The 27,396-nt window shown below is 38.7% G+C and overlaps 1 protein-coding gene across 1 annotated transcript in view; it reads left to right on the forward strand.

Moving 5' to 3' along the window:
- MICAL2 (microtubule associated monooxygenase, calponin and LIM domain containing 2) overlaps window positions 1–27,396 on the forward strand; it is a 137,096-nt gene that overhangs the window by 40,023 nt on the left and 69,677 nt on the right. The window contains 8 exon segments of the mRNA XM_058161707.1: window positions 1,259–1,369; window positions 1,758–2,033; window positions 2,863–2,964; window positions 3,312–3,437; window positions 6,027–6,134; window positions 10,603–10,789; window positions 11,932–12,008; window positions 13,400–13,783. Coding sequence (XP_058017690.1) covers window positions 1,259–1,369; window positions 1,758–2,033; window positions 2,863–2,964; window positions 3,312–3,437; window positions 6,027–6,134; window positions 10,603–10,789; window positions 11,932–12,008; window positions 13,400–13,783 — 1,371 coding nt within the window.

Genomic DNA, 27,396 nt, shown 5'->3' on the forward strand with positions numbered 1-27,396 from the left:
TTAAAATTCTGAAACATTTATTGTTCAAATGAAGAAAATGTATTGGTTACTCCAACAATAAATCCTGGTTGCATATGGTAGACAGAAGTCCTCAGATATGAAACAGAGTTGGCTTGATTGTAGCGATAGTGATGATATTCCTAATGGCCATCAATGTGACAAGTCTAAAGAGTCAATGCTTATTGTGTGTAGTTTATAAATATTATCCTCTCTCTTTAGATGGTTTTAAGTTTCCTGAGTTTAGATATTTGAATAGCACCTAACTCAGGGGACTTTTGCAACAGGCCAGATTTTCAGTCTGCTTAGGTTTCTGTTTAGCTTTCAGTATGAAGATCAGGGGTGAAATTCAGCAGGTTCTGACAGATTCTGGAGAACCGGTAGTGGAAATTTTGAGTATTTTGGAGAACCGGCAAATACCACCTCTGGCTGGCCCCAGAGTGGGGTGGGAATGGAGATTTTTGCAATATCCTTCCCCAGGAGTGGGGAGGGAATGGGGATTTTGCAGTATCCTTCTCCTGCCATGCCCACCAAGCTACACCACGCCCACCAAGCCACGCCTACAGAATCGGTAGTAAAAAATTTGAATTCTACCACTGATGAATGTTTATGACTATTGGGTAACATAATAGCCACGGCTACAGAATCGGTAGTAAAAAATTTGTAGCCACGCCTACAGAATCGGTAGTAAAAAATTTGAATTCTACCACTGATGATGTTTATGACTATTGGGTAACACAAACTGTGAGCTCAACAGAAAACCTATGAGTTCAGTTTATGATTTGCTCAGCTGACTTGCAGTTAGGTTAGTACCATAAGATCATATTTATGATGTTCTATTGTTTAACGCAAAACATTTAATATTCCACATGAGTGTTTTGAAAACAACCTGCTTCCAATTTGTTTAGTTATCTAGACTTTTATTCCATTGTCTTTCATAATTATGTAAATAGAGGCTTTGGGGAATGATTTTAATTGGGACCCGAGTAGAGAAGAAAGATTAAGCTTCTCCTTCCTACTGTCCTAACTAACACTATATAAATTTTAATGCTAACTACCAATCCAGTTTGTACCCATCTGATTTTAGAGAATATTATAAAATTTGCAATAAATAGAAATTATAATATAATAACTTCACAGATTTTAAAATGCTACTGCTGGTGATTCTTCTTAAAATTTCTTTCTTCTTCTTCATGCTATCTTTCTGTTCTAATTTTAAAATGTTCCTTTCTCTGGCTGTTCTTCACTTTTTTAATTTAAGGAGCCGGTAAATAGACCAGGCTTGCTTCTTTCTTCTGAATCTCCTATAAATCCTCGCTTTGCTAAACCTAAGGAGACAACTGATAATCTGCCAACTCCACCAAAGAAACAGGTAGGCATTCTTCAGGGTGGGGGGGAGGACCCTTGATTGCTGGAGAGCATGATTGGATGATGCTAGCAATAAGCCCATTAATAGATTCCAAAACACTAGAAAGTCATTTCAACGCAATGTGAAATATACTGAATAAGTGATATAGTAGGTAGCAATGCTTGGCTCCTAAAAACCATTATTTCACACCATTATTCCCTATCCTGGGGGAATGTCAGAAAAGGCAAAATAATTTCAAGGATCATTTTACTATGGAAATCTAATTTGCAGTAATCAGATGTGTGCTGTTTATGACTATTGGGTAACACGAATTTTTGTTCCAAATAAATTATTTGCCTTGTGTTTAGGTGATTAGGTGCCCGTTTGCATGGATACATTTTGATTATTTTAGCCAATTTCAAAACAGATATCCTTTGTTGGAAGAGAGGCCACTGGCTTCCTTTGCGGTGTTTCCCAGTCTCAGGCCAGAACTAAGATGGACTGCACAGTCAGGAAACCCTTGCAGCCTTTTTCTGGAGAGCAACCATTGGCCAAGACTTTGAGATGCAGAGAACCAAGCGAGCCGAAGTCTAGAGTCTCTGAAACTCTTGCCTCTTCCTGTCCTGCTGCCCTTGCACTTTCTGGTGTGCTTCAGCGCCTTCAGGATGTGGAGGAAAAAATTAATCAGGTGACATTCTTTCCTCTATGTCCCCTTCTTTTTTCCTTTCTGGTTTCTTCCTCTGCTACTTAAACACATTCAATCATATAGGACAGTTCTGAACCAATGAAATCCTAGCTGCTCCAACCATGAAACATACTTTTTGTTCCTTTCACAAATTCCCTCATCCTTTTACCGTTTGTTTTCTACATTGCACCGACACTGCACACACCTTAGATTGATTAATGAAACTCTTTGGGCGAAACTTGACTAGAAAGTTCCCTTCCTTTTGTCTTAGGCAGGGAAACAGTTGTAACAGTTGGATAAGCCAAATTGCTTATTAAAGTCTCCATTACTTTTTAAGTCCTGCATGGTATTTGATAATTCATTTATCAAGTAAAGATTTGACTCCCTTTTTTTAAACCAACAGCCTTCAAGATATCTCAAAGTCAGGCTATAGGAACTGGGGACGCAGTCATGATATCTTAAGAGATTGCTGTGCATACACAATTCATGGAATGTGATCCCTGGAAAAAGTCTTTTTTTAAAAGCACATTACAGTTTTAAGAGGAAGAGCAGCGTAGCTCATCAACTGGTGAGATGCACCAGAAAAAATGCACATTGAGGTGACATCAGGCACAGAGTTTCCCATAAAGAATTCCACATGATGATTTTTTTTCTCTTTAATTATTCCAGATACTGTAACTTCATGTATACATAACAGTGCTTTGGGTTTCTGTGCCTTCTTTCTCTTTGTTACTTAATCGTCTTTTCTCCAATCTGCTACCTTTTGTACTGTAATTTCTACTTTTTCTCCCTAACTCAAACTTTTGTTCTCTCCTTGCTGTTCTTGCCACAGAAAAAAGCTCAGTCCGTAGCCAATAGAGAATTTCATAAAAAGAGCATTAAAGAGAAAGCCGCTCACCTGGCCTCCTTGTTTGGTTGTGTTGACATCCCTAAGGTGAATAAATAAGCAGAGGATGCAAAGTTGGTGAGGAACTGTGTTGGTGGTTAAGAGCTCATGCCTAATAACTCTTTTGCTTCATTTCATTAAATGTGATTTAAAAAAAAAAAAAAAGAAATGTGGAAATTTGCTCGTCATCTGTCACAAAGTGATAAGGGCTAATTTCGACATGTCGATTTTTCCCCAATAAGTTTGTCTTAGTTTATGGCTGAAATAATTTTTTCTTCTGGCTGTAACAAAACGTTCTTCAGTAATTTAATGCATGTTGGCAAGTTCCAAAATTTTAACATGCGTTTGCAGGTAAATAATTTGGGACCATTTTTTCCTCTTTCCGCTTTACACAGAATCCACTTCCTACTAAAGGTCTCTCTCATTCTCAGCTCCCATCTCCCGCTTGTCTGCCATCTCATGATTCAGCTGTTTCCTCTTCATCTATAAACTCTGCTTCCCCTGCTATTTTTTCTGAAAAGGTATTTTTAAACGGGTTTCCTCTCAGCTTCATATTAAAAAAAAAAAGCCTGTGTACCATTGGCTTTCACTAACGTTGCAAGAGAACGGTGTGTGTGTGTGTGTGCTATATTTCATTTGAAAAAAAGCTAAAATAATGGTATTAAAGAATTTTAAAACAGCACCAGAAATTGAATTTGGCTTATCCTGTTTAATAAACTATTTTAAAACTTGAACTGAAAAAAAAATGGAAATCATGTAAATTTCCCCTCTATAAACAGTGGGAGAAGGATGAGTGTATATTTGCTGTTCAGGAAAAAAAATCTGCTTATTATCAGGTGAGCTTCAGGGCCACATGGGTTCCCAATTCCTTGTTTACAATCCTCAGAATTTTCTCTGATAGCCGTTGTTAGAAAGTAGCATGATGATTATGATTTTGAAGTAGCACTAACACAAAAATACTGTGGAAATGTAATGTTTTATATAACAAAAATCCCCAGGGGGAAAAAAAATGGAAATCATGTAAATTTCCCCTCTATAAACAGTGGGAGAAGGATGAGTGTATATTTGCTGTTCAGGAAAAAAAATCTGCTTATTATCAGGTGAGCTTCAGGGCCACATGGGTTCCCAATTCCTTGTTTACAATCCTCAGAATTTTCTCTGATAGCCGTTGTTAGAAAGTAGCATGATGATTATGATTTTGAAGTAGCACGAACACAAAAATACTGTGGAAATGTAATGTTTTATATAACAAAAATCCCCAGGGGGAAAAAATAAATAATGTCCCAGCCTTAATCCTTTTGCATCCCTGTTTTCTTAACTTCATCTAGAAAGAATGGATTCGCACATTATAGAACACCATAATGTAGTTTGTTTGCTTGGGGCTTAACATTCAGGAACATAGTGCTTTGTTAAAACATGGTTTAATGCATGTGATTATATGCATCTCACAGTTCACTTTCAGGAATGCAAAACAGAATAAAGGAATAAGAAATAGTAACCCAAGAAAGGGAAATACAGATACATCTAGTTTACATTGAAACCATTTTCAGTCTTTGCAAATCAACATAGTTTCCATAATGTCCAAATCCTGTTTCATATACTAATCTTCTCACAGTGCTCGTTTTGATGAACAAGTATTCAACCATTCTTTCCTAGTTTTCCTCTTACTTTCAATCTATTCACTTTTCCTTATGAATCTTCATTAATTCTCTCTTTGTAATTAAATTACCTCTAACATTTCTATTGCATTGCTCACTGAAATCTGCATTCAGACCACTTTCATGTATTTTTGATCCTATTTCTTCCTGGACCATACAGTTAAGTATTCCATTCCCACTGTGTTCATAATAGTTTCATTATTTCTCCTGATTTACCAGTACTCAATCCTCACTTCATGTAACAAAGCAGGTAGAAGCACTCTTATTGATGATGGTGGTGATAGTGATTGCGCAGATTACATTTTGAATATTTGATAGTAACCTGTCTAAAAATATTTTTAAACCTGAATAATAATAATTTGAATAATATTTAATAATAATATTTAATAAGCAGCAAGTATATAAAATTATGCAGACAAAAATAATTGTGTTTTTGCAAGACAATCCCATTTTTGGCAAGCTTGCATCCTTTTTAATAAAGATTGTGTCTATCATTTTAAGATGCAAAAATATGTTGCTTTACCAGCTGCCATCATGATTGATGTCTGGTAAATGAAAGCATTGATATGAACTGTGTCAATAGATATAATTTGCTTCAAAGGATCAAAACCAGGTGTTGTTAACTTACCCTTTATTTCATGCATTTTTGAAAACATGCTTAAGCACATTCACCAGGAATGCCTTCCTTTACAAAATGCTTCTTGCATTTTTATTTGGTGTCATAATTGTAAATGTTTGCATTACAAGGTAAATTATTAAAAGTCTCTATTCCTTTTTGAGAAGTCGAAAGGAATATGTGTTGGCAACTGTAATATTATGTAATATTTCATTTGCCATTTAACAAGTTGCCCAGAATTAAATGCAGCTCTTACTTAATTCTCTAGCCCAGTGATGGCGAACCTTTTTGGCACCGAGTGCCCAAATCGGCATGCATGCACGCACACACACATGCGTGAGAACATGTGAGAGCCAGCTGGTCTTTGGGTTTCTGGTGCTCTGGCAGGTACAAAGACTACCTGGCACATTGGAAACCAGAAGAACAGCTGTCAACAGCGTGCATGCCCACAGAGGGGGCTCTGTGTTAGCCCTCTGGGACGCGTGCCATAGATTTGCCATCATGGCTCTAGCCTTTTGTGTCAAGAAGAGTGTGCTTGAATATATGCATACACACAAACTCGTCTGTTCAAGATATTCATACAATCTTAGGTTTTAAAGATGTGGTATTATACAGATTTTAGATTTTATATAGTAAGGGATAAATGTTTAGATTTTATGTGGGGTTGGCATTCCGTAATTAAGCTCTCTTCTTTTTTTACTTTAAGCTTGTACACCTTTGCTTCACTGTTTTTCTTTGCTTTGCTTTTCCTTAAATTGTAATTTCTAATGCAAGATTTCTTCCTTTTCCACCTTTTCTCTTTCCTCTCCCCTTCTTCGGGCCTTGTTAAATACTAGATGACAGTAGGGAAGGTGTCTCATGGAATAGATGCTGTAGCACAAATCCTTGTCAATCTATACAGGAATGATCACAAGCCTAACCCATTACCTGCATCTTTGCAATTGGTAAGCCTTAACCCACACATAATTGAGTGTAATTTGTTCTAACAACGACGATAATGTTAAAAATGTATCCATTTTTAAAGGATTGAAAACAATAGAACCTTTTGATAGATAATAGTATTGGCTTTTCCAAAGCACACCAAAATGCTGAATTATGCATAGTTTCCCTGATTATGTTGAGTCACTTTATATGTATCATACTTTGAATAAGATATAGCCTAAGTAGCCCAAAGTAATTTAGAATTTGCTGTTAACGTTTAATACATATAATATCAGTGGTGGTATTCAGCCAGTCCTATCTAGTCCAGGTGAACCTGTAGCAACGGCTGCAGGAGGCTCCATCCACCCTCCTGGACGTCATCACATCCCATTTTTGATGCTCTGCGTATGCGCAGATAGTCAGATTTCCAAACCAGTAGGGAAAGTAAGTGAATTTCACCCTTGATGTATATGGATATATACATGGATAGAGCCAGCATTTGTGCCTATATTTTCAGTTTATACAGATATGCAGAACATAATATAAATTATAATATTAAAATGAACTACATTACATTGAATAAAATATGAAAAACATTGTTGCTCCCTAACCTTAGTTTAGCACATTAAGACAATTGGAAGTAGTGCTTTTTATTTGTGTCTATATAAATGGGCATAATTCTATTTCTATAAACATATTGGAAAATCTGAAGATTAGTTAGCTATTTTATATACAACATGTTGCACATACTGTATTTGAGCATAGCCTAAGCAAGACTGAAGTACTTTACGACCATACCAAATACAAACCTATAGAACCAAAAGTCATTGCAGATGACACTCAGCAGATAAATGTAAAGAGCTTCAAATATTTGGGATGCATCATCTTAAGTGATGTGTTCTGTCCTCCCCGACCTCCCCTAAGAAAGCACGCCAGCCGAGGGCCATCTGCCAGCAATTTATTTACACTTGGCCGGGTTTTCTTTGGCAGCGAAAAGTTCTGGCAATGTTTCTTCATGTGCCTGCCAAGTCTTTATCAAGTAGCAGCGTGCTGATGGACCATTGCCAGGGCAACCAGGAGTCTGCAGGAAGATCAAAAAGTTACTCACAAAGAAATCTCAACCTTCAGTCCAAAAGCTGTCAGTAGCTCACACAAAGCAGTCCAAGAGCTCGTAGCTTGTAGCTTTGTCCGACACACGGGCCTACGGAGCAATTCCACCTGCTTTTATCCCCTGTAGGATGTGGCTTCGTGACTCGGCACTCCCTGGGTCTGCCATACCTCTTCCTCTGCTGCGCACGCTTATCTTGGGATCGCTGTCTTGGATCGAGCCAAGATTGTTCCTCAGCAGCTGGCACTTGGGGCGTTTATTATTTATTTATTTATTTAATTAATTAATTAGATTTTTATACCGCCCTTCTCCCGAAGGACTCAGGGCGGTTTACAGCCAGGAAAACAAAACAGTAATATAAATACAGGATAAAATACTATTTAAAAAACTTATTCAATTTGGCCCAGATTAAAATATATTTAAAATAATAAAACCCATTAAAAATTAAAACCATATAAAATCTAAAATCCTATGTCAGTCCGGCACGAATAAACAAATATGTCTTCAGCTCATGGTGAAAGGTTCGAAGATCAGGAAGTTGGCGGAGCCCTGTGGGAAGTTCATTCCAGAGGGTAGGAGTCCCCACAGAGAAGGCCCTTCCCCTGGGGGTGGCCAGCCAACATTGCTTGGCGGACGGCACCCTGAGGAGTCCCTCTCTGTGAGAGCGCACAGGTCGGTGGGAGGCAGTCGGTAGCAGTAGGCGGTCCCGTAGATAACCCGGCCCTAAGCCATGGAGCGCTTTAAAGGTAGTGACCAGCACCTTGAAGTGCACCCGAAAGACCACAGGTAGCCAGTGCAGCCTGCGCAGGAGTGGTGTTACATGGGAGCCACGAGTGGCTCCCTCTATCACCCGCGCAGCTGCAGGCATTGCCAGGGAGGAGGAGGGGTCGGGGGAAAGAGGCCTTGTTAGCTCCTCCTCCTCCTCCTGGTCTGCAGCTGGAACCTGGGGCGGTGCCAGAGAGGAGGGTCCTGGCGAGGGAGGCCCTGCTGGCTCTTCTCCCTCACTCTCCGAGTCACTCTTCTCCATGAGGGCAGGCTCGGGGACCAGCTCGGGGGCCGGAGCCACAATATGATGGGTCTTTGAACAAAGAAATTGACTACCTTCAGGCTCTGGCCAAATGCATAACAGAGTGATCTAACAACACAATATCTATATCTCTACAAAGCTGAAAGTCTACAGAAGCTATCATTATTCCTTCTCTCATATACGGATGTGACTCAGTAGTGACAACATATCAATCAATTGGAGAAATTTCATATTCATGCCCTCCACTTCAGCCTTGGCATTTGTTGACAAAACCATGTCTCAAGGAGATTTGGATCACGTGGATCAGGGGTGAAACGCCTAATCCAGTAGCGATGGCAGCCGGTGGTTCGGAGAACTGGAAACAAAAATCCCCCCCATGCCCAACTGAGCCACGCGATCAACAGAGGGTTTTTTTTTTTACTTTTAAAAGAAATTTTTTTGCCGAAAAAATGCTTTTAAAAGTTAAAAAAAAACAACCTCTGATGATTGCGTGGCTCAGCTGGGATCGTCAGAGCCTTTTAAAAGCATTTTTTCTACAACCTCTTCAGCCGAAGAGGTTGTAAAAAATGCTTTTAAAAGGCTCTGATGATCCCAGCTGAGTTGCCTGATCATCAGAGCCTTTTAAAAGCATTTTTACAACTTCTTTGGCCAAAGAGGTTGTACAAAAAATGCTTTTAAAAGTAAAAAAAAAATAGTTGGCCATGCCCACCCAGTCACATTACATGCCCCCACCAAGCCATGCCCACAGAACTGATAGTAACAAATTTTACATTTCACCACTGATGTGGATCCATGAGGATTGTGTCCCTAATTAACAGTAGTAGGTGGGACAAATCATCAAAATGGATGGGCCCCTGTGGCTCAGACTGGTAAGACAGTCTGTTATTAACAGCAGCTGCTTGCAATTACTGCAGGTTCAAGCCCCACCAGGCCCAAGGTTGACTCAGCCTTCCATCCTTTATAAGGTAGGTAAAATGAGGACCCAGATTGTTGGGGGCAATAAGTTGACTTTGTATATAATATACAAATGGATGAAGACTATTGCTTGACATAGTGTAAGCCGCCCTGAGTCTTTGGAGAAGGGCGGGATATAAATGCAAATAATAATAATAATAATAATAATAATAATAATAATAATAATAATAATAATAATAATAATAATAATAATAATAATAATAATAATAGACCACTGTATGCCTTGTCAACTGTTCTATAGTGAACTGGAGACTGAAAAGAGACCTCAAGATCATCCATTCAAGCACTACAAAGATGCTGTGAAAAGCAACCTTACGTTGCTGTGTCATCCAAGATAATTAGAAGATGTAACTGATTACAGAACCAGCACCACAAATGAATTTTGAAAAATCGTTTACTATGCTAACTTAATAAAGCCATCTAGTATCATGAAAAAGCATCATAAACATTAAATATTAAATCAGGAAGTAACTGAAAATATATAAAATATGGTACCAGCAATTAAAATCTGCCAGCAAATTACTGTGGAGAGAAAGTGGGAACATAAAAGTATGTTTGAAGATTTTTCTTGGCAGCATATCAAAGAGGCTGATTAGGTTGCTGGTAGGAGTTAATTCCAGAGCTTTTGGCTCTTCTATTGCCAAGGTCTTATCCCTAATTGTAGATAGCTTCACATGGGCACTCACACCACATATGGAAAGCCTGCTCCACCGTTTAGCCATAAGATCTACTGAATTACTACTACTTCTATATGGTAGCAGTCTAAACACAGCCCACTAAATGCATGGTTTGCTATGACAATGTAAGTCGAGGGTAGACCTCAACTTACAACTACAACTGAAAATTTCTATTGTTAAGTGAATTTTGCTCCATTTCTTGCCACCAATAGTAAGTGAATCACTGCAGTTGTTAAATTAGTAACGGCTTTGTTAAGTAACGGCTTAACAAAGTCCCCGTTGACTTTGCTTGTCAGAAGATTGGAAAAAATGATCAAATGACCCCAAGCACACTGCAACCATCATAAATGTTGCCAGGTGTCTAAATTTTGGTTATGTGGGGATGCTACAATAGTCATACGTAATTTCAAATTGTCACTAAACAAATGGTTGTAAGTGGAGGACTACCTGTATACTATTTAAACGTACAGTATATTGCCAGGATGCAGAGTGTAGCTCTGCATCCCGGCAAGAAAATGCAAAATGATATAAAATAGCTCTGCTTAAAAAATATGTAAGTAACAATATAACATCAAGCAAATCAGGAGAGCCTGTTCTTGATTAAACTGTTAGTTTTCCTTCTGAAAGAACTTTTTTTGTGGTAAAATTAAAGAGTTATACAAACGTTATTCAGATATTACCACTTTACGTACTTTTTTCAATAGGGATCTTTGAAAAGAGAATTTCCTCAGACAATAGGTGGAAGTGAAACCTGCTATTTCTGTAAGAAAAGAGTTTATGTCATGGAACAATTGAGCGCGGAAGGCCACTTCTTCCACCGAGAATGCTTCAAATGTGTCATATGTGCGACCACTCTCCGCCTAGCTACATATACCTTTGATGCAGAAGAAGGTAATGCAGATCTACAATAAAACATTTCTTAATTTATCGATAAAAAGAGAATACTTGTAGCTCAGGGTTGAAATGAGGGGTCCTTGGGGCTCTCTGAGCTTGGTTGTTTTCTTGCAGGCATTTCATTACCTAAACTAGGTAACATCATCAGTGCTTGTCGCACCGATAGTAGGACTAAAGGTAAAGGTTCCCCTCGCACATATGTGCTAGTCATTCCTGACTCTAGGGGGAGGTCCTCATCTCCATTTCAAAGCCGAAGAGCCAGCGCTGTCCAAAGACTTCACTGGTCATGTGGCCAACATGACTAAATGCCAAAGGCGTACAGAACTCTGTTACTTTCTCAACAGAGGTGGTTCTTATTTTTCTACTTGCATTTTTTAGGTGTTTTCGAACTGCTAGGTTGGCAGAAGCTGGGACAAGTAACGGGAGCTCACCCTGTTACATTGCACTAGGGATTCGAACTGCTGAACTGCTGACCTTTTGATCGACAAACTCAGCATCTTAGTTACTGAGCCATGACGTCCTTTGATAGTAGGACTAGAAGGACTATATAGTCAGATAGTAGGACTAGCAGTGATGATGCTACCTAATTTAGGTAATGAAACATCTGCAAAAAAAAGCAATCAAGCTCAGAAAGCATCAAGGACCCCTCAGAAATATTTATGAGGGGGCCTTGATGCTTTTTGAGCTTGATTGTTGTTGTTTTTTGCAGATGTTTCATTACCTAAACTTGATGTCAAGACGATGTATCCTAAGCATATTTTGATTGTATGAGCCTAGATAAGATTAAATTAAATGGTAAAGGGTGAGTTATATGAAACCAAGCAAGGATAGCATCTTCATGATCAACAGCAAAAATAGCATGTGGTATTTTAGCTGCTTTGCCAAGGCTTTGTTATCCCAAGAAAAGACCGTTCAGTTGCCTTATTCAGTAGAATAAGGTAATAAGTTTTCCTCATATAAAGGACTTTTCTTAAATGAAATCACTGCTTTCCAAAAGGTTTTCAACCACATCACTTAAAATGACTTAAATCAGAAGTTATACCACCTTTACATTCCCCCATTCCATCTGTCAGGTTTACTAACTGGTGGATTGCATTGGGGAAGGGACAAAACCTAATGATGTTCCTTTTATTTTTCAGGTAATTTTTACTGCAAGCTTCATTTTGCACAATGTAAAACAAAGAATATGCACAGAAAGAAGAGAGTGGAAATAAAGGTATATATATATATATATATATATCTACTAAAGTATGACAGGGTAGGAAGATTATAAAGAGATAAATTCCAGCTCATTGGAAGTGGTACATAAAAGGGGAACCATCTATGTTATTCTGGGAGAGACTCCTTTGCACTTGAACTTCATGGGGGTAGCCAAAATGTTGTCTCACTTAGCAGAATTGAACTGATACATTCAGAGACATTTTCGCTCAGTCTGTCGGCCACCCTAGCTTTAAAACATTTATAACAAGGCATGTCTTTGTGTCACATGCAGAAAAGGAGGAGCTGAAATACCTAAGAATTGCAAATGATTGTTCTTTGGACTTCAATGAGATTTCTGATGGTTCCATTATTTTAACAAGCCCAATTACATTATTTTCCTAGCCTAGTCATATCAAATACGTTCTAATGTCTTTTCAATTTTGACTGGAAAATATGATGCGTATGATGATAAGCAAGAAAGAAACTAACCACAATTACATTATTTTTTTCCCTGGGCTGCCATTTTTCCGTTTATCAAGATGAGAAAGTATTAAATATCCTTTGCATTTGCATTCTATCTTCCTTGCAGCCTCTCTAAGCTTTTTATTAGTTTTTGAAAGGAGACACTAGGGAAAAGAGATAAGACATGACCTTTATGCCTACCTTGATTCTGAAAATTGATATCTATTTATAAGTTGAGCTCAATGGAAAATATTCCCTTACTTATTTTGGAGTTAGTTGGCCATCAGGGTGATCCTTTTCTAAGTTGAAGCACTGACATAAAGTAAATTGTATTTTGGAGATTACCCAAAACTCCTTGCAAAGAAATATTTTGCAAGCTAGAGCAGGGGTGTCAAACTCAAAGCCCATGCGCCAGATCTGGCCCAAGGGGTGCTTAGATCTGCCCCACTGAGCCACCCTGGAAACAGCGAAGGACCAGCTCTACCAGTGAAAACGGAGCTCGGGAGGGCCTCCCGAGCTCCATTTTCGCTCAAGGTTTGCAGGAGCTCCGTTTTCATTGGCAGAGGGTTGCAGGAGGCCATTGCAGACAAAACGCAGAGGGTTGCAGGAGAAGGTTACAGAGGGCAGGAGAGGGACAGCGAGGCTCCTCTGGAGGACAAGAGTTTGGTGCTCTCCCTGGTCTCGCCTTCCTCCGCTGGAGACAATGGATGCCCCCAAGGCCCACCCACTACAAGCACCCCCAACATGAGTGATGTCAAGATGGCCGTGCCCACCCGGCTCCCCGAGGTCAAACGCAACCCTGATGAAATTGAGTTTCACCCCTGATCAAGAGAGTCTGTGAATCGTGGCAGGGCACTAATGTAGACAATAATAAATAAATGGTTTTTAAAAAAAATATTTGAAATATTGAAGATGAGCAACCTGTTAATCTACTTCTCTTTAAAGGAGGAAGTGGGATTTCAGAAGCATCAAGAACCCATGTGTGAAGAAACTAGCTCAGAAAGTGCTTTTGCTACTAGTAGCAGTTCAGAAGACCGGTCGCCAGGTATCCTGCCTTCATTCTTTGGGAAAACTCTATGCTGGCCTCTTAAGGTGACCAGGGATCTGCTTGACCTTCCAAGACGCCTCTCTAACTGGATGCATGGTTTCCTGCACGCAACCAGACTTCATTTCAGGGACAATGCATACAACTATATCTACTTGTATGAACTCCTAAGCTTTAGCATGCCATTCTTTTTTGTGCTTCAGGAGTTACTTGGCAATTTTTATGGGGAAGTGGAGTTGTCATACGAGGATATGCTTGAAGTGGTGAAGAAATTTTTCAAGCTTTAAAGTTCTTCTGAATCTTGGTTGTGCCTTTCAGATTTCCAAAACAAACAGCTTTGGGGTTTTGCACAAATATAAATATTTCAATTCAGTAGGTGCTTTAAATGAGCCCAGAACTCCATGGTGCAATTGTAAAATTATTCATTTTTTATTATGATGATGATTATTGGATCATGAATGTTAGTGTCCGAATTCATTTCCCAACCATGGAGACGCTATGAAGGCTAGTTTTATAGATTTTTTTTAAAAAAATTACATGATGGATCTATTTCTAGTTAAAAAACAGATATTCCTCTATGTTTACATTTTGATATTCTTATTTTAATGACTGTGAAAGGAAGAACTTTCATACATAGGGCAGTAGCAAATTTTTACTATATGGAGTTTTTTTTTGAAAACTGAATGTGGCACATACTTTTTCTACCTTTTGCTTTATCTATGGGGCGACTGTCTGCATCAGGTTTTTTTTAAAAAGTTCAAATGTATACTTAGCCCATAATAGTTGTATTGACGTCTCTTTGACAGACCCTTTGTGAACACTGGGCATTTTCTGTAATATTTATGAATGAATTCAAAGAGTAAATATTAGACATTAATTAATTAATTAAAATAAACCAAAGTGCAACAATAGCCTATATTTATTTTTTCTTAAATCAAGGGGCAATTTTATTAATTTATATTAGAGATGACCTAGAGTTGATATGGAAGGTAAGATGTATCTATGTTAGAATACTTTTCTCAGTCAATCTTTTGAAAGTTGTAAGGATCAAAATAGTATAAAAATGGAATAATCTGAGAAAGAGGGAGAATTTTTCAGTTTCTGTTATTGACTTCATACAACTTTTTGACACCTTAGTCTCTCATAGAAATTAGGATATGGCTGAGAATTATATTATATTCACTTGATATAAAAGCCACATTTGACTGAAAGAGAAAAGGTATTGCCATTATAGAAGATTTACACAGGAGATATCTGTGGATAAATTTAAGATAAAAATAATTAATAGGATCCCTTTAGTTGACTGTCTTATTGTCCTAATTTATCTTTGAAGAATACATGCTGCTTCAAAGTCTTGGGAAATAGCTGTAAAAAAATAAAGTCCAACCATGAGGCTTGTACACTCAATAAAAGATCCAGGTGATCATAGCTGTTGGCTCCTGAAACTAAAACCAATTTGACTTGGCTGATAGAAAAATAGCTCCCCTGGAATTTATGTCTGGTTCTCTATACCCATCCTGTGGCTATCCAATTACATAAATATTATTTGTATAATGTGATGTTAACTTACCATTAATCAGAATAAAAACAACTTCATAAAACCCATAAATAAAGATTTAATTTAGAGCTAGCCTGTTAAAGGATTAACTGGTACATTGGAATTATTCTTAAATATACATGCTGTTCTATTTTCACCTTTAGTCTCATGTATTCCTGCTTGGAAAATTGTCCTATTTGTTTCATTGGCATGGAGAGATATAGTGTTAAGCACAATACATGACAATAATCTTTAATTAAATGAACAATGATGATGAAAAGAGACTTTTAAAATTATTTTTTAAAAGAAGGTTAATTTTTGGTCTGTTAATGATTTGCTCGCATGTAAGAATTTTAGGTGGTTCTACTCAAATACTGTGATATTGTGAACTCCCTGACACAATAAAGGGGTTTGTGTGACACCCCTCCATGATTAAAACCAATGAGTTCCTCCTCGCTATAATAGTAATTGTGCCATTAGGTGCACAGAAAGCCAGAACCCACTAAGAACTCAATTCTGCTGCTAGCTTGTCTAGGCACAATGGTGCTTTTAGGTGCTCAATTCCTAAGAAGTATGCCCGAATGTGCATCATCTGACAGATGAGATGTCTGAGCCATGGAGCAAAGGACTAGATCCAGGGAAGAACAGGGTGGAAAGGGGAGTTGAATTATCAGAAGCCAGTGTGGACTGTGGAAACTCAGATTACTGCTATACCAATAAACAAGGCTTCTTTTAACAATGGAAAGGCTTGTTCGATCTCCAGCCTCTATCCTTTGGACCTGGGATCAAGGCTTTCTGGTCACCTCTCTTCTGCAGTGATGAGCAGCAGAGATAGGGAAGCTGTAAACAATATTTCTTACTCTTACATGACTAGTCTTTTGAGACTACTCTACTATCCCCTCTTGCCATACAATTGTACTGCCTGTGGTGTGGCCACTGATTTGCCCAGGCAGACTAAGATAGTATTTGACAGCAATTCAGGTTGATCTGGGATTACAAATTTGAGTCTTAGTTTGTCTCAACATACCAGCAGCTGCATCACTGAATTTCCTTTTCCCCTGATTGCCATGTTTTTCTTGGTATTCTTCAAGAAGAGAGCAGCCTACCACATAACTTGTAAAGGCGGTTTACTGAGGCACCCTATGTTTCTAAAGCACTCTCCTGCAAGACCAGTTTCTGGGACCTTCATCTTGCCCACCATGGCTTTGAGTTTGGCTCTGGGCAAGCCTTCCTGTTTCCTCCCAGTTAGTAAAATCATGGCTCCCCACTCTTCACCCCTAATCTGCCTGAGAATGATCTTCCTGCCTTGCCTTTCTGCTTGGCTTTCTTCTACTCCCCAGTCATGTTTTCCCAGCAGTCTCTATATTATTTCTCCTCCTGCCCTTGAAAATTTGCAGCCTTCCCATTTATCAATTGATGATGGGCAAGCTCTAAACATGTGAACTTACCCGTTCCTTCCCCATTCCCCCATAAAACTCTCCTGCATTAGGAAACAATATATATATATATTTAATTTGATGTCTTTTTTTTCAATTAACAAATTAAACTCTGTAGTTATTCCAAGGTCTCCCTAGCACATAGTTTCTGCTTACGCAACAGTTTTCGGTGTTCCCCCCCACATGCCTTTTTCAGAGTTTCCAATTCTCATTTAAGAAGATGTAAGAGAAGGGAAATTTGATCTAGCGGCATCTTGTGCTGGCTAATGGATACAACTCTGCAGTCCATTTCACAAGTTGAACCTATATATATATATATATAGGTTCAACTTGTATATATATAGGTTCAACCTAGATAGATAGATAGATAGATAGATAGATAGATAGATAGATCTGCTGCCATTCTTGCAATTCAGCTATTGCATAACTCAGACTCCGGGAATGAAGCATCAGAGTAGCCAATATACACCCAAAATCTATGAATGATTTTAGGGCAACTTCAAGGGTGAAGAAGTAACAACACAAATACATTTTGTACTGCTTGCTTCAGTGTATCTTACATAAAAAAATAGTTTCAACCTTATTAAATTATGTTCATATTTTATTTGCCTATAATTTGACTTGTTAGTTACACAATCATTAGTTAATTACCCTGTTTTCCCCAAATTAAGACATCCCCTGATAATAAGCCCAATTGGGCTTTTGAACGTATGGCAATAAGGCCAAGCGCTTATTTCAGGGTTCAAAAAAATAAGACAGGGTCTTAGTTTTGGGAAAACACGGTATTACAACTTCAACTGAGTTGTATATCAAAAATTTATCACAAACAAAACTCTTCAACTGCTTCCAGTATTATCTAATAGTTTGAATGCAATGTATAGAAAAGGAGGGTCCATTTACATTGTTTGAAGCCACTGATAATCATTATACAATACAATTTTGTTTATCCAGTTGTTTATCTCATTCTAAGGGGGACTATTTCCCAACCATTTCCCAAGGTGTGTTTGATCACTGTAAAAAGGCCAGAATTTTCTTTTGAGTTATGTCCAGTCACATCTACACAAATAACCAAGTTCTATTTGGCTATGGTATTTTGTTACTTCCTTGTCATTTGCACATTAAATGAAGGTTTCTTAGGAAAGCTTTAGAGGTGGCTTTGGGGTTAAAAAAGAAGATGTGACACAATATATTGTACACCTAAATCCAAATTCAGTCTCAGATAAATGCAGAATCATTTATTTTGGCTTAGTCATATTCAAAATTGATTGTTTGAAGTCCGTTGCTATTTCAGAGTCTTTGATAGCTACTATTATTTGATACTTGAAATTTAAGAAATGTGGTTATTTAATATTTTTGGCTGATCAGAAAGAATTACTGTTCATTTGTTCTACCTTACAGTATCAGTGCAATGTATCTAGTGCTATGTAATCAAAGATTTATAGTTGGCTTGTTCTGACTATTTTTTCCCCCCAATATTTTATATCGTCTTTAGTTCATTTCAACATTCCAGTGCTACAGCCCCTCACTGGCTGAACCATTTCTGGTGTAAGATTATTATTCTCTATGCTTCCTTTTTTCTGTGTTGCGATGAATGCCTAATACTCCCTACTAGTGTTCAAACATACTAGTGGTGTGTGTGTGTGTGTGTGTGTGTGCGCGCGCACACGCGCTAAATACAAAATAAGAATCTGCATGGTCACTTACCTTGATTTGTAGCTGACAGTCAAAACTTCTGTCTTGCTTCTTTCCAAATGTTCCCTCTCTGCATTGCAGCTCTTATCTTTGCATGCGTTCCAAACTTATTTTTTAAAAAGAAATTATTCAAATTAAATCATAAGGCATTTCTGTGGGTTTTTTAATTCCTTCTTTGCAATACCAATAATTAACATTTTGCTCAAGCACCTGCATCTCCTTAAACTGTAGCTGTTGGTCTAGTAAATATTAGGAAAAAAATGATTAGGGGGAATGGCCTTTTAATTTTACAAATCACTTTAGCAATAACTATATAAAAAGCAATCTTAAAACATGAATTGTTTCTTAACATTCCTTTGGTACAGATACAAAGATTTAAGTAAAGTCTGGAAACTGAAAGACACAGATTTAATTCCTTAAGGGATTTTAATGCATTTCTCTGAAATGCAGATTCATGTTGCTGTGACATCAGCATAATTTACATATTTTGCAAGCTTTTGCTTATAAATGTAAAGGCCTAAAGGACAAAACAGACAGAACAGCCTCCTCCCCCTCCCATGTATTCCTCCTCCCAAACCTGTTTCATCTTCTTTTCACCAAGATTCTTAGTCTAAGAATTGAGAAAGCTATTATGAAACATATTTTAAACACTGAATACAGTGCTTAAGGTGATATATTACTTTACCTTTTTCAAAATGGTCTGTCAGAACATTGAAACAGAAAGACGGTTCTATGCAGAATTATTACCATTCCTATCCTGAGGAGAAACTATATTTGCAAGAGAAAGATGTGTGTTTTCCCTCAAGGCTGTTTTCATAAGAAAAGGAAGAAGAACCCCTTTGCTAGTGAGGTCTCTTGTTTACAATTGGCTTTTTTTTCTGTCCTCCTGCCAGCCTTATTGAGTCTGAAAGGCTGGATCAGAGCTGGATAACATCAGGTTTATTTTAATTATTGGTAGAGTTGAGAGTAGAAATAAGGATTTCTCTGCTTGTTCAGGGGGAGAATAATTCTAAATATTCTGGAATTGGAAGGAATCAGTCTGATTTTATGATTCATAAAAGTAATGGATAGTACAAAGAAGCTAGGAAGAAGAGCACTGCAGATGACTTAGTTGATACTTTCTAAATTGAGAATCCCAAACTCAGTCATATGCTATTAAAATTCTTACTCATCCAACTATGTTTCATGTTCCTATTTCCAAAGGAACAAAGTGATTTTAGTCTCTTAAGTATGCTAAACAAAATCCGTTTTTCTTGGTTTCAGAATTTTTAGAAATGTGTATGACTCTTCCTGTTACTTCGATGCTGCAGAACAATATTCAGCTTGGATTTTGTTAAAAATGTACAATTTTGCTGGATTTTAATGATAAATTTCTGCTTAATGTTTTTTAATGAATCGGGAATAACCGAAAGCTTAGCACATACAGAAACCATAATTCCGTTGTTAAATATGCTGACTCTCAGTCTTCTAGGAATTATACTGATTGCTTTGGTTCCCACTTTGAAGGATTTAGGGACTCCCCAGCATGTTAAAAAAAAAGATATCAGTGAAGGCTTTTAAATACCACTTGAAGGATCTTAAAAAGATTCTTCTTTTGGATTCCCAAAGGGAAGATTAGGAAAGGATGCAGATATGTCCTAACAGAATGGTACTTTTTTTTTTTTTTTTTGCTGTGATTAACAAAAATTCTCAGCATGTTTGGGGCATGTTTAGGGCACAGGGGACATCTGAATGAAAACTTTCTGTCTACTTTACTTATTTCTATTGCAGATCTACTCATCTCTTAAACAGTACCAGTAGGAATTCTCTTCCTCTACTCCTTGTCACTTAAAATGTTTCTGGAACTCAATTAAGCATTTTTGTTAGAGTGTTCTTTTTTTTTAAAAAAAAAAGTGTATATAAAAATTTCACATGGAAATTTGTATTTTGCACAGATTTAATGTTTAACTTTCTAATGTGGCTGTTAAGAAATAAATTTTAAGTTCTCCTAAATACTGTTGCATCTTTTCTTCCTTTTTAACAAACTGCATTGGAGGACAGACTGTTCCACCTTTGCTGCTTTTCTGGTTTTGGTACAATGCTTCTTACACTCAGCGTGGGCTTTCTTATTTTATGCTCCTGAAAGACATTTAAAATGTTGCCAAATGACTACAAAATACAGGTAATCCTCGACTTAAAACAGTTCATTTAGTGACTGTTCAAAGTTACAATAGCACTGAAAAATGTGACTTAACGACCGTTTTTCAGTTATGACCTTTGCAACATCCTCACCATCCTGTGATCAAAATTCAGATGTTTGGCAACTGGTACATATTTATGACCCTTGTTGCATCCCAGGGTCATGTGATCACCTTTTGTGCTGTTCTGACAAGAAAAGTAATGGGGAAGTCAGATTCACTTAACAATCAGGTTACTAACTTAATCAACTGTAGTGAATCACTTAACGGTGGCAAGAAAAGTAGGGCAAAACTTACTTAACAAATGTTTCAATTAACAACGTAACTATTGGGCTCAATTGTGGTCGTAAGTCGAAGACTACCTGTATGTGCTATAAAAATTTTGCAACCACTAGATGGCAGAAAGACGCCACAAAACCCCGCCATCTGGTGGGTGCACTGATATTTGCAGACCTTCTTGTATGAGTAGGTAACATTTTACAATGTTGTGCTCAAACCTATCATATGGCACTTTTTTCCTATCTGGAAATGGAAGCCTTTAGTGTAATTATAGAATATACTCTTGACAAATTTTTGCAGATTCTCAACTGAATTTTGAGAAATTGGGGCTTTGGTAACATTTCTAACTTTTCACTTTCACTAAATGGATCTCTTTTTCCTTTAATCAAAGTATTTTTTAATGAATAATGAAAGCTTCAGACTGCCATGTTTAGCTATGAGAGAATTTGATTAGTTTCAATTGCAACTATAAGTGCTAAAAAAGTTTTTACTGTGTTTAAGAAGCAGGAAATGTGTTTGAGAAACTAAGGCTCAAAGGGCTCAGATCCTCACGATCAATTAAGCAAATGACCCACAATTCAGAAATCTAGTCTTCTGACTGTAGAACTAAAACAAAGGAGAACTTGGGTATTGGTTTCATAATTTTAGTCAACATGATGCTAAAGGCACTTCTGTATTGCAAACCTTGAAGCACAGGGGTGTCAAACTTGATTTCATTGAGGGCCACATCAGGGTTGTGTTTGATCTCGGGCAGGGTCCGGGGGTGTGTGGCATGGCCAGGGTGGGTGTGGCCAGCTCGACATCACTCGTGTAGGAGCTCAGGTGGTGTCCCAAGCACTCTGCCAGCGAAAACGGGTTCCCAAGGTCAGTTTTCAGCTGTGACAGCCTTCTGCAACCCTCTGCCAGCAAAAACGGAGTTTGGGAGGGCCACATGCAACCTTCCCGAGCTCCATTTTCGCCAGCAGAGGCACCACAGGTCAGTCCTTTGCTGTTTCTAGGGCCAGATCTAAGCACCCTGCAGACTGAATTCGGCCCGCAGGCCTTGAGTTTGCTGTAGCACAAACATAATAGTCTCTTTCTGCTAGAAAGAAGTGCTGAGATTTCTTAGCCAATCATTGCTCAGATACTGACCAGTAATTGAGTGTCTCATTTTCACATCAGCCAACAAAGTAAAAGAAATTACACTGAGAGTGTTTTATCTTCCCCAAACTTTAATGCTGAGGAAAGTTAAACATTAAGTTTACAGGAGCTGCTCGTCCCTTTGAGTAAGTTCATCTCGATCACTGGGTCATTCTAGGGGACGAAGGGAACCTACCATCTCTTACCCTGCACTTACTGGCTTATTAAAGTACTTAAAGCAGTGCCTATACAACAATATTAATTAGAAGAGCTCCAGTTTCATACAGTACTTACTCAGAGATCTTCCTTGTTTGTTCAAACCTTTCAATAGCCTAAAAGTCTCTAGAGATTCTCAGTCATCCAGGTCATGATGAAAAGGTGCTTTTTCTGGAGGCAACTGGACTTACTTGTTTTTTTCTTTTGAAGACTTTCGTGTTTTTTTCTTTCAATAAGCCTCCATTCCCAGGACTCTGCAGGACTACAAAGCTTTGCTAGGTGCAGTGCCAACCCTTTTATTTGAATCAGCTGTGCAAGGGCAACACAGGGTGGTTAAACATCTGGAGAGCTTTAACTTTTTTATGTAATCAATTTTTTGTCAAAACATTCATAGGTTTTCGTCTCTTAGGTATTGTTTTTCCTGAATTGGACCACACTGTAGAGAAAATAATTCCGGTGTATATTGGATTTCTTTCCACAATGACTTTATTTCCCTTTTTCCAATCCAATTTTAACATCTCCACCCTTAAACCTTTGGTTATATAAACATACAACCATATTTTGCCTTGGATTGTCGGAAGTGACTTACAATTTGGGAAGGATTCTCTTTATACTTTAACAATTAACTGCTAGTATGTTCAATCGGGATACCTGCCATTAGTATAATACTGTTAAATATTTCAAATCCTTATTTATTACTGTATTTATGTCCTGCTATTTGGTGTCTGAAAGAGCCAGAAAGGTGATCTTAATCATTTATCATGAAACATTAAAATAACAACTTCTTGACGTAAAGTAATAACTGCCTGTTATATTTGATTTGATAAAAGTTATTCTAATAAGCACTTTCTATTACATTTGTATTATTCTGCAGGCCCGTATTTATTATTTGAAAACCATATAATGTTGTTCATTTTCTCTCTCAGCAAGCCAGTGCGAGAATATTACTTAGAACACCCCAAACTTTTTATGCTTAAGTCTCATATTTTGTTTTTTAACAAAAGGATGCTCGACCACACTTCCATATCATATAGAGTTAACAGGGAGTCCTTGACTTACGACTATTCATTTAGTAGCCTTTCAAAGTTGCAACAGCACTGAAAAAAGTGACTTATGTCCATTTTTCACACTTACAACCATTGCAACTTGTCCATGGTCATGTGATCAAAATTCAGACAATTTGACAACAGTGTCCTGGGGTGATGTGATCACCTTTTGTGTCCTTCTTTCAAGCAAAGTCAGTGAGGAAGCCAGATTCACTTAACAACTTGGACATGAGAGGTCATAAAATGAGGCAAAATTCACCTAACCAATGTTTCACAGAAATGTTGGGCTCAATTCAGGGATGGGTTCTACTTACCTTTACACTGTGTCTGTACACGCACACGGGCATGATGCTTGGGCACATGTATGCTCTTCTGTGCATGCACAGCAGCTTCTGTGCATGCTCAGAAGAGTTTTGATGACATTTGGATCAGTGGGCGGAGCCTCCCACCAGTTTTACTATAGAACCAGTCGGAACCAGGTGTTGTGTCTTGCCCGCTCTCACCGCAGCCGGGGCCTTCTTATCTGCTTCCGAACACCGAGGAATGTCCTAGTATGCCTCCCGGCCCCAGTCCTGGCTCCATGCCCAGACAGGCTGAGGAGGAGGAAGCACTTCCCGGCCCCAGCCCTGGCTCCATGCCCAGGCAAACGGAGCAACTAGACCCCTCCCCCTCCCCCACAGCATGTGAGCCTGAGGGAGGTCAATTACCAACAGCTGCCGAGTGGAGTGACCCTCGCTTCAGAAGAATTGATAGGCGGCGGCGTCAGAAGGAAGGGAGGGGCACGCCTGGATAAGTGCTGAGTCATGGAGCCACACCCCATGGCCTATATAAAAGATCTGCTTTCTGGCAATCTCTGAGTCAGGCAAAGTCGAAAATATCTTGCTGAAGTCACTTTCTGGTCTCCTGCCTGCCTTGAGGACTTTGCTAGGACTTTGGCAGAGCTGCAGAGGCACGCCTGATTCGGATTTCCCTGACCCGGCCGTCAGCGGAGGAGTGGGACACGACACCAGGGGCAACCCACCATTGGCTCAATTGCAGTCATAAGTTGAAGACTATTTATATTTCTAATAGCACACTTTTAGTTCTCACATTTTAGATGTTCCTATATTTTTGTATTCAGCAAGTTCTGCCTTGTAACGTGTTGCGAAGTGATAGGAGGAGGTGATCTTGGATAACTAATTAAGTTTAAATACTATCAAATGGGCTCTATGTTAATGAATATTTCTCTGCAAAGTTTTGATGTGCTAACAAATGTTTTACAGTTTGCGATTTTTAACAGATGAAAGTACCGTATGTCATGTTACTGCCACTTGTATTGTTCACAAAGAAGCTAGAGACTGAGATTCTCCCCTGGGCTGATTACATTGAATACATGAGATAGAGCTTATTGCAAAATGTTTTTCAACATTCCATCCAATGCTTTTTCTAGGATCAGACTAAAGTTGTATTTAATGGAAGAAAACATTAATTAATTTTTGATTAGCAGTCTTCAACCTGGCGACCTCCAGATTTGTTGGGACTAGAAGGTCCATAATTCTTATCCAATGTATCTGGGATGGTTGCTTTAGTTGCATCAGACATCAAAATAGATTTAATTAATGTGTGAAGCATATCTATTCCTACCTATCTGAGATAACCAGATTTTCTGCCATATGAAAAAGTCCCAGTATACTATACTGATCAAATTTTCAGTCATAACAGATTGCTGGGTCACATTCTCAAGGGACAGTTTTTCCTGAATTTATATCAGCTTGCTGAGGACACTAGAGTTTGTAAGACATGCAGAAGGAAGCCATGGCAAATAGGTTTCTGATAGGCCACTGCTACATGGCATCAAATTGAGGGTATTTCATATCATGAGCCATGGTAGTGGAGTGGTTAGAGTGCAGTACTTCAGGCTACTTCTGCTGACAGCTGGCTGCCTTCAATTTGGCAATTCAAATCTCACTGGTTGATCCATCCTTCCAAGGTGGGTAAAATGAGGACAATATGCTGACTCTGTAAACCGCTTAGAGAGACCTGTAATGCACTGTGAAGTGGTATATTATTATTATTATTATTATTATTATTATTATTATTATTATTATTATTATTATTATTATTATTATTATCATCATCATCATCATCATCATCATCATCATCATCATCATCATTCTTATCTTTTATTATACTTTATTATCAGTGTACAACATAGGTACAATGAGATTGGTTGAGCTCCCTCAGTGCCCACCCCCCCAACGCAATACAACTCACAGTGAAGACAGAAAATCCCTAACCCAATAAATCATATTAACAAAACACCCAGTCCTATTGCACCAGTGTGAACACGTTACACATTGTGCCAGCCCTGCAATCCATCATACTACATAGTTATGATGTTATTTCTCATTCAGGAGTCTGAAAGCTCACGGATAAAAACTGTTCTTCAACCTGTTTGTGCAGCTGGCTATACTTCCCAATGGTAGGAGGGTAAAGAAGTGGTGACCAGGGTGTTCTGTTTCCCCCTCCCAATACTCCCAACAAAAAGTCAGTCAAATGCCTTCTTTAAGTTTATTTACACTTGGCTTCTGGCACAGAGATGTTTTGGCCACGTCTCCCCACGCGTCTGCCAAAATCTCTGAAGATAACTAGAAAATTATAGATAAAGCAAGAATCACTCACGAACAGATTCTTCCATCCATGAAACAGTTTGCCCGTGCAAATTCACTTCTTTGTCCAACACAAAAAGCCAAGAAGCTCCGCCTCTTGCTTTTATCTGCTGTGGGTGTCGCTCCGTGACTCATCATTCCCTGAGCTGGTCCCAAAGCTTCCTCTGCTGCGCGCGCCAGTCATGTCTGCGCAGTCTCGCATCAAGCCAAGATTGTTCTTGGGGCATTGCCAGAGCAGAAGAAAGCCTGGGGGAATCAGGCCTTGCCAGCCCCTCCTCCTTCCCCTGGGTCTGTGCCAGGGAGGGAAAGGGCCCAGGGGAAGCAGGCCTTGCCACTCCTCCTCTTCACTCTCTGAATCCTCCTCCTCCAGGAGTCCAAGTCCGGGAACCTGGGTCACAACACAGGGTGAGAGTTGTCCCTGAGAATTTTCCTCACTCTTCTAAGGCAGTGAGCCCTAGCGATCTTGCCTAGTGGTATCAGGGGAGAGTTCACGATGTTTTGTGCTCTACTCACCACCCTCTGTGATGTTTTTTTATGGTGGTGTCAGACCAGCATGCCATACCGTGATGCAATAAGTGAGGACACTTTCTATTGTGGACCGGTAAAAGGAGGTCATCAATTGTTGTTCCACCCTGTTTTTACGCAAGACCCTAAGGAAATGGAGTCTCTGTTGGGCCTTCCTGGCCATCTGGATCGTTTTGTTTTTCCAAGTGCTGAGATGGATTCCCAGGAATTTAAAGGAGGAAACTCTCTCTACACAGCCCCCCTCGATGTAAAGTCGGGCAGGTTCCTCTCTCCTCCTCCAAAAGTCCAGCACCATCTCCTTGGTCTTGCTGATGTTCAGGTGCAGGTTGTTTTTTAAGCACCATGTGGAAAATTTTTGAACCTCCCCCCATATGCTGTTTCGTTTCTACCTGTAATGAGACCCAGTATAGTGGTGTCATCTGCGAACTCAATGATCACAGTAGATAGGTCTGACGGTACACAATCATGTGTGTACAGTGAATACAGGTAGGGACTGAGCACACAGCCCTGTGTGGAGCCAGTGCTAATCTTCAGAGGGGTAGATATGACAGACCCAACCCTCACTGTTTGTGGCTGGTCCCTCGGAAAGTCTTTGATCCAGTCACAGATGAAAGAGGGAAAAATCCTCTTCTAAGGGCTATTGCTATTGCTATGTGTGGGGAGATGCCTCATCTTTCCATTTTTGCATGACAGGCCAATATTATTGAGCAAACATGCCTGCCTGGCAAATATCAGCCTAAAGTACTCATTTGGTATGCGTTTTGGGACATACTTTAAAAACAATTTGAAAGTATATGATGTAGAGAATTAGAATTCTGGCAAAAGTAAAAGCCTCTGAGAGGAATCAAAATGAAAATTAGATTCAATGTACTTTCTGCATTTGTCACAATGTGCTCAGTTTATTGTAGTGTTTCCATCATTTGAAAAGCTAAATGATAAATACGTTGCGGTTATAACGTATTTATCAAGATATTTAAAACGTGTGTTGCTAGAGGTCCGAAGCTATTATATTCTTTGATCCCACTGCCATGATACTTGAATTCTGCTGCAAAAAGTTCTAACTAGACATCCCCATTGTCTTGGGCTAGTGGTTGTGTCACCGAGTTGTCATAGAAAATTAGACTGGAATAGATTTCTCCATCAGAATTTTGACTGAGAATAGAAAGAAGGCCAAGCATTTTTTGGATGATTTTTATTATATTATTCATTGGCATATATTCGC

This window comes from Ahaetulla prasina, chromosome 1, assembly GCF_028640845.1.
Source record: "Ahaetulla prasina isolate Xishuangbanna chromosome 1, ASM2864084v1, whole genome shotgun sequence".
Classification (NCBI taxonomy): domain Eukaryota; kingdom Metazoa; phylum Chordata; class Lepidosauria; order Squamata; family Colubridae; genus Ahaetulla; species Ahaetulla prasina.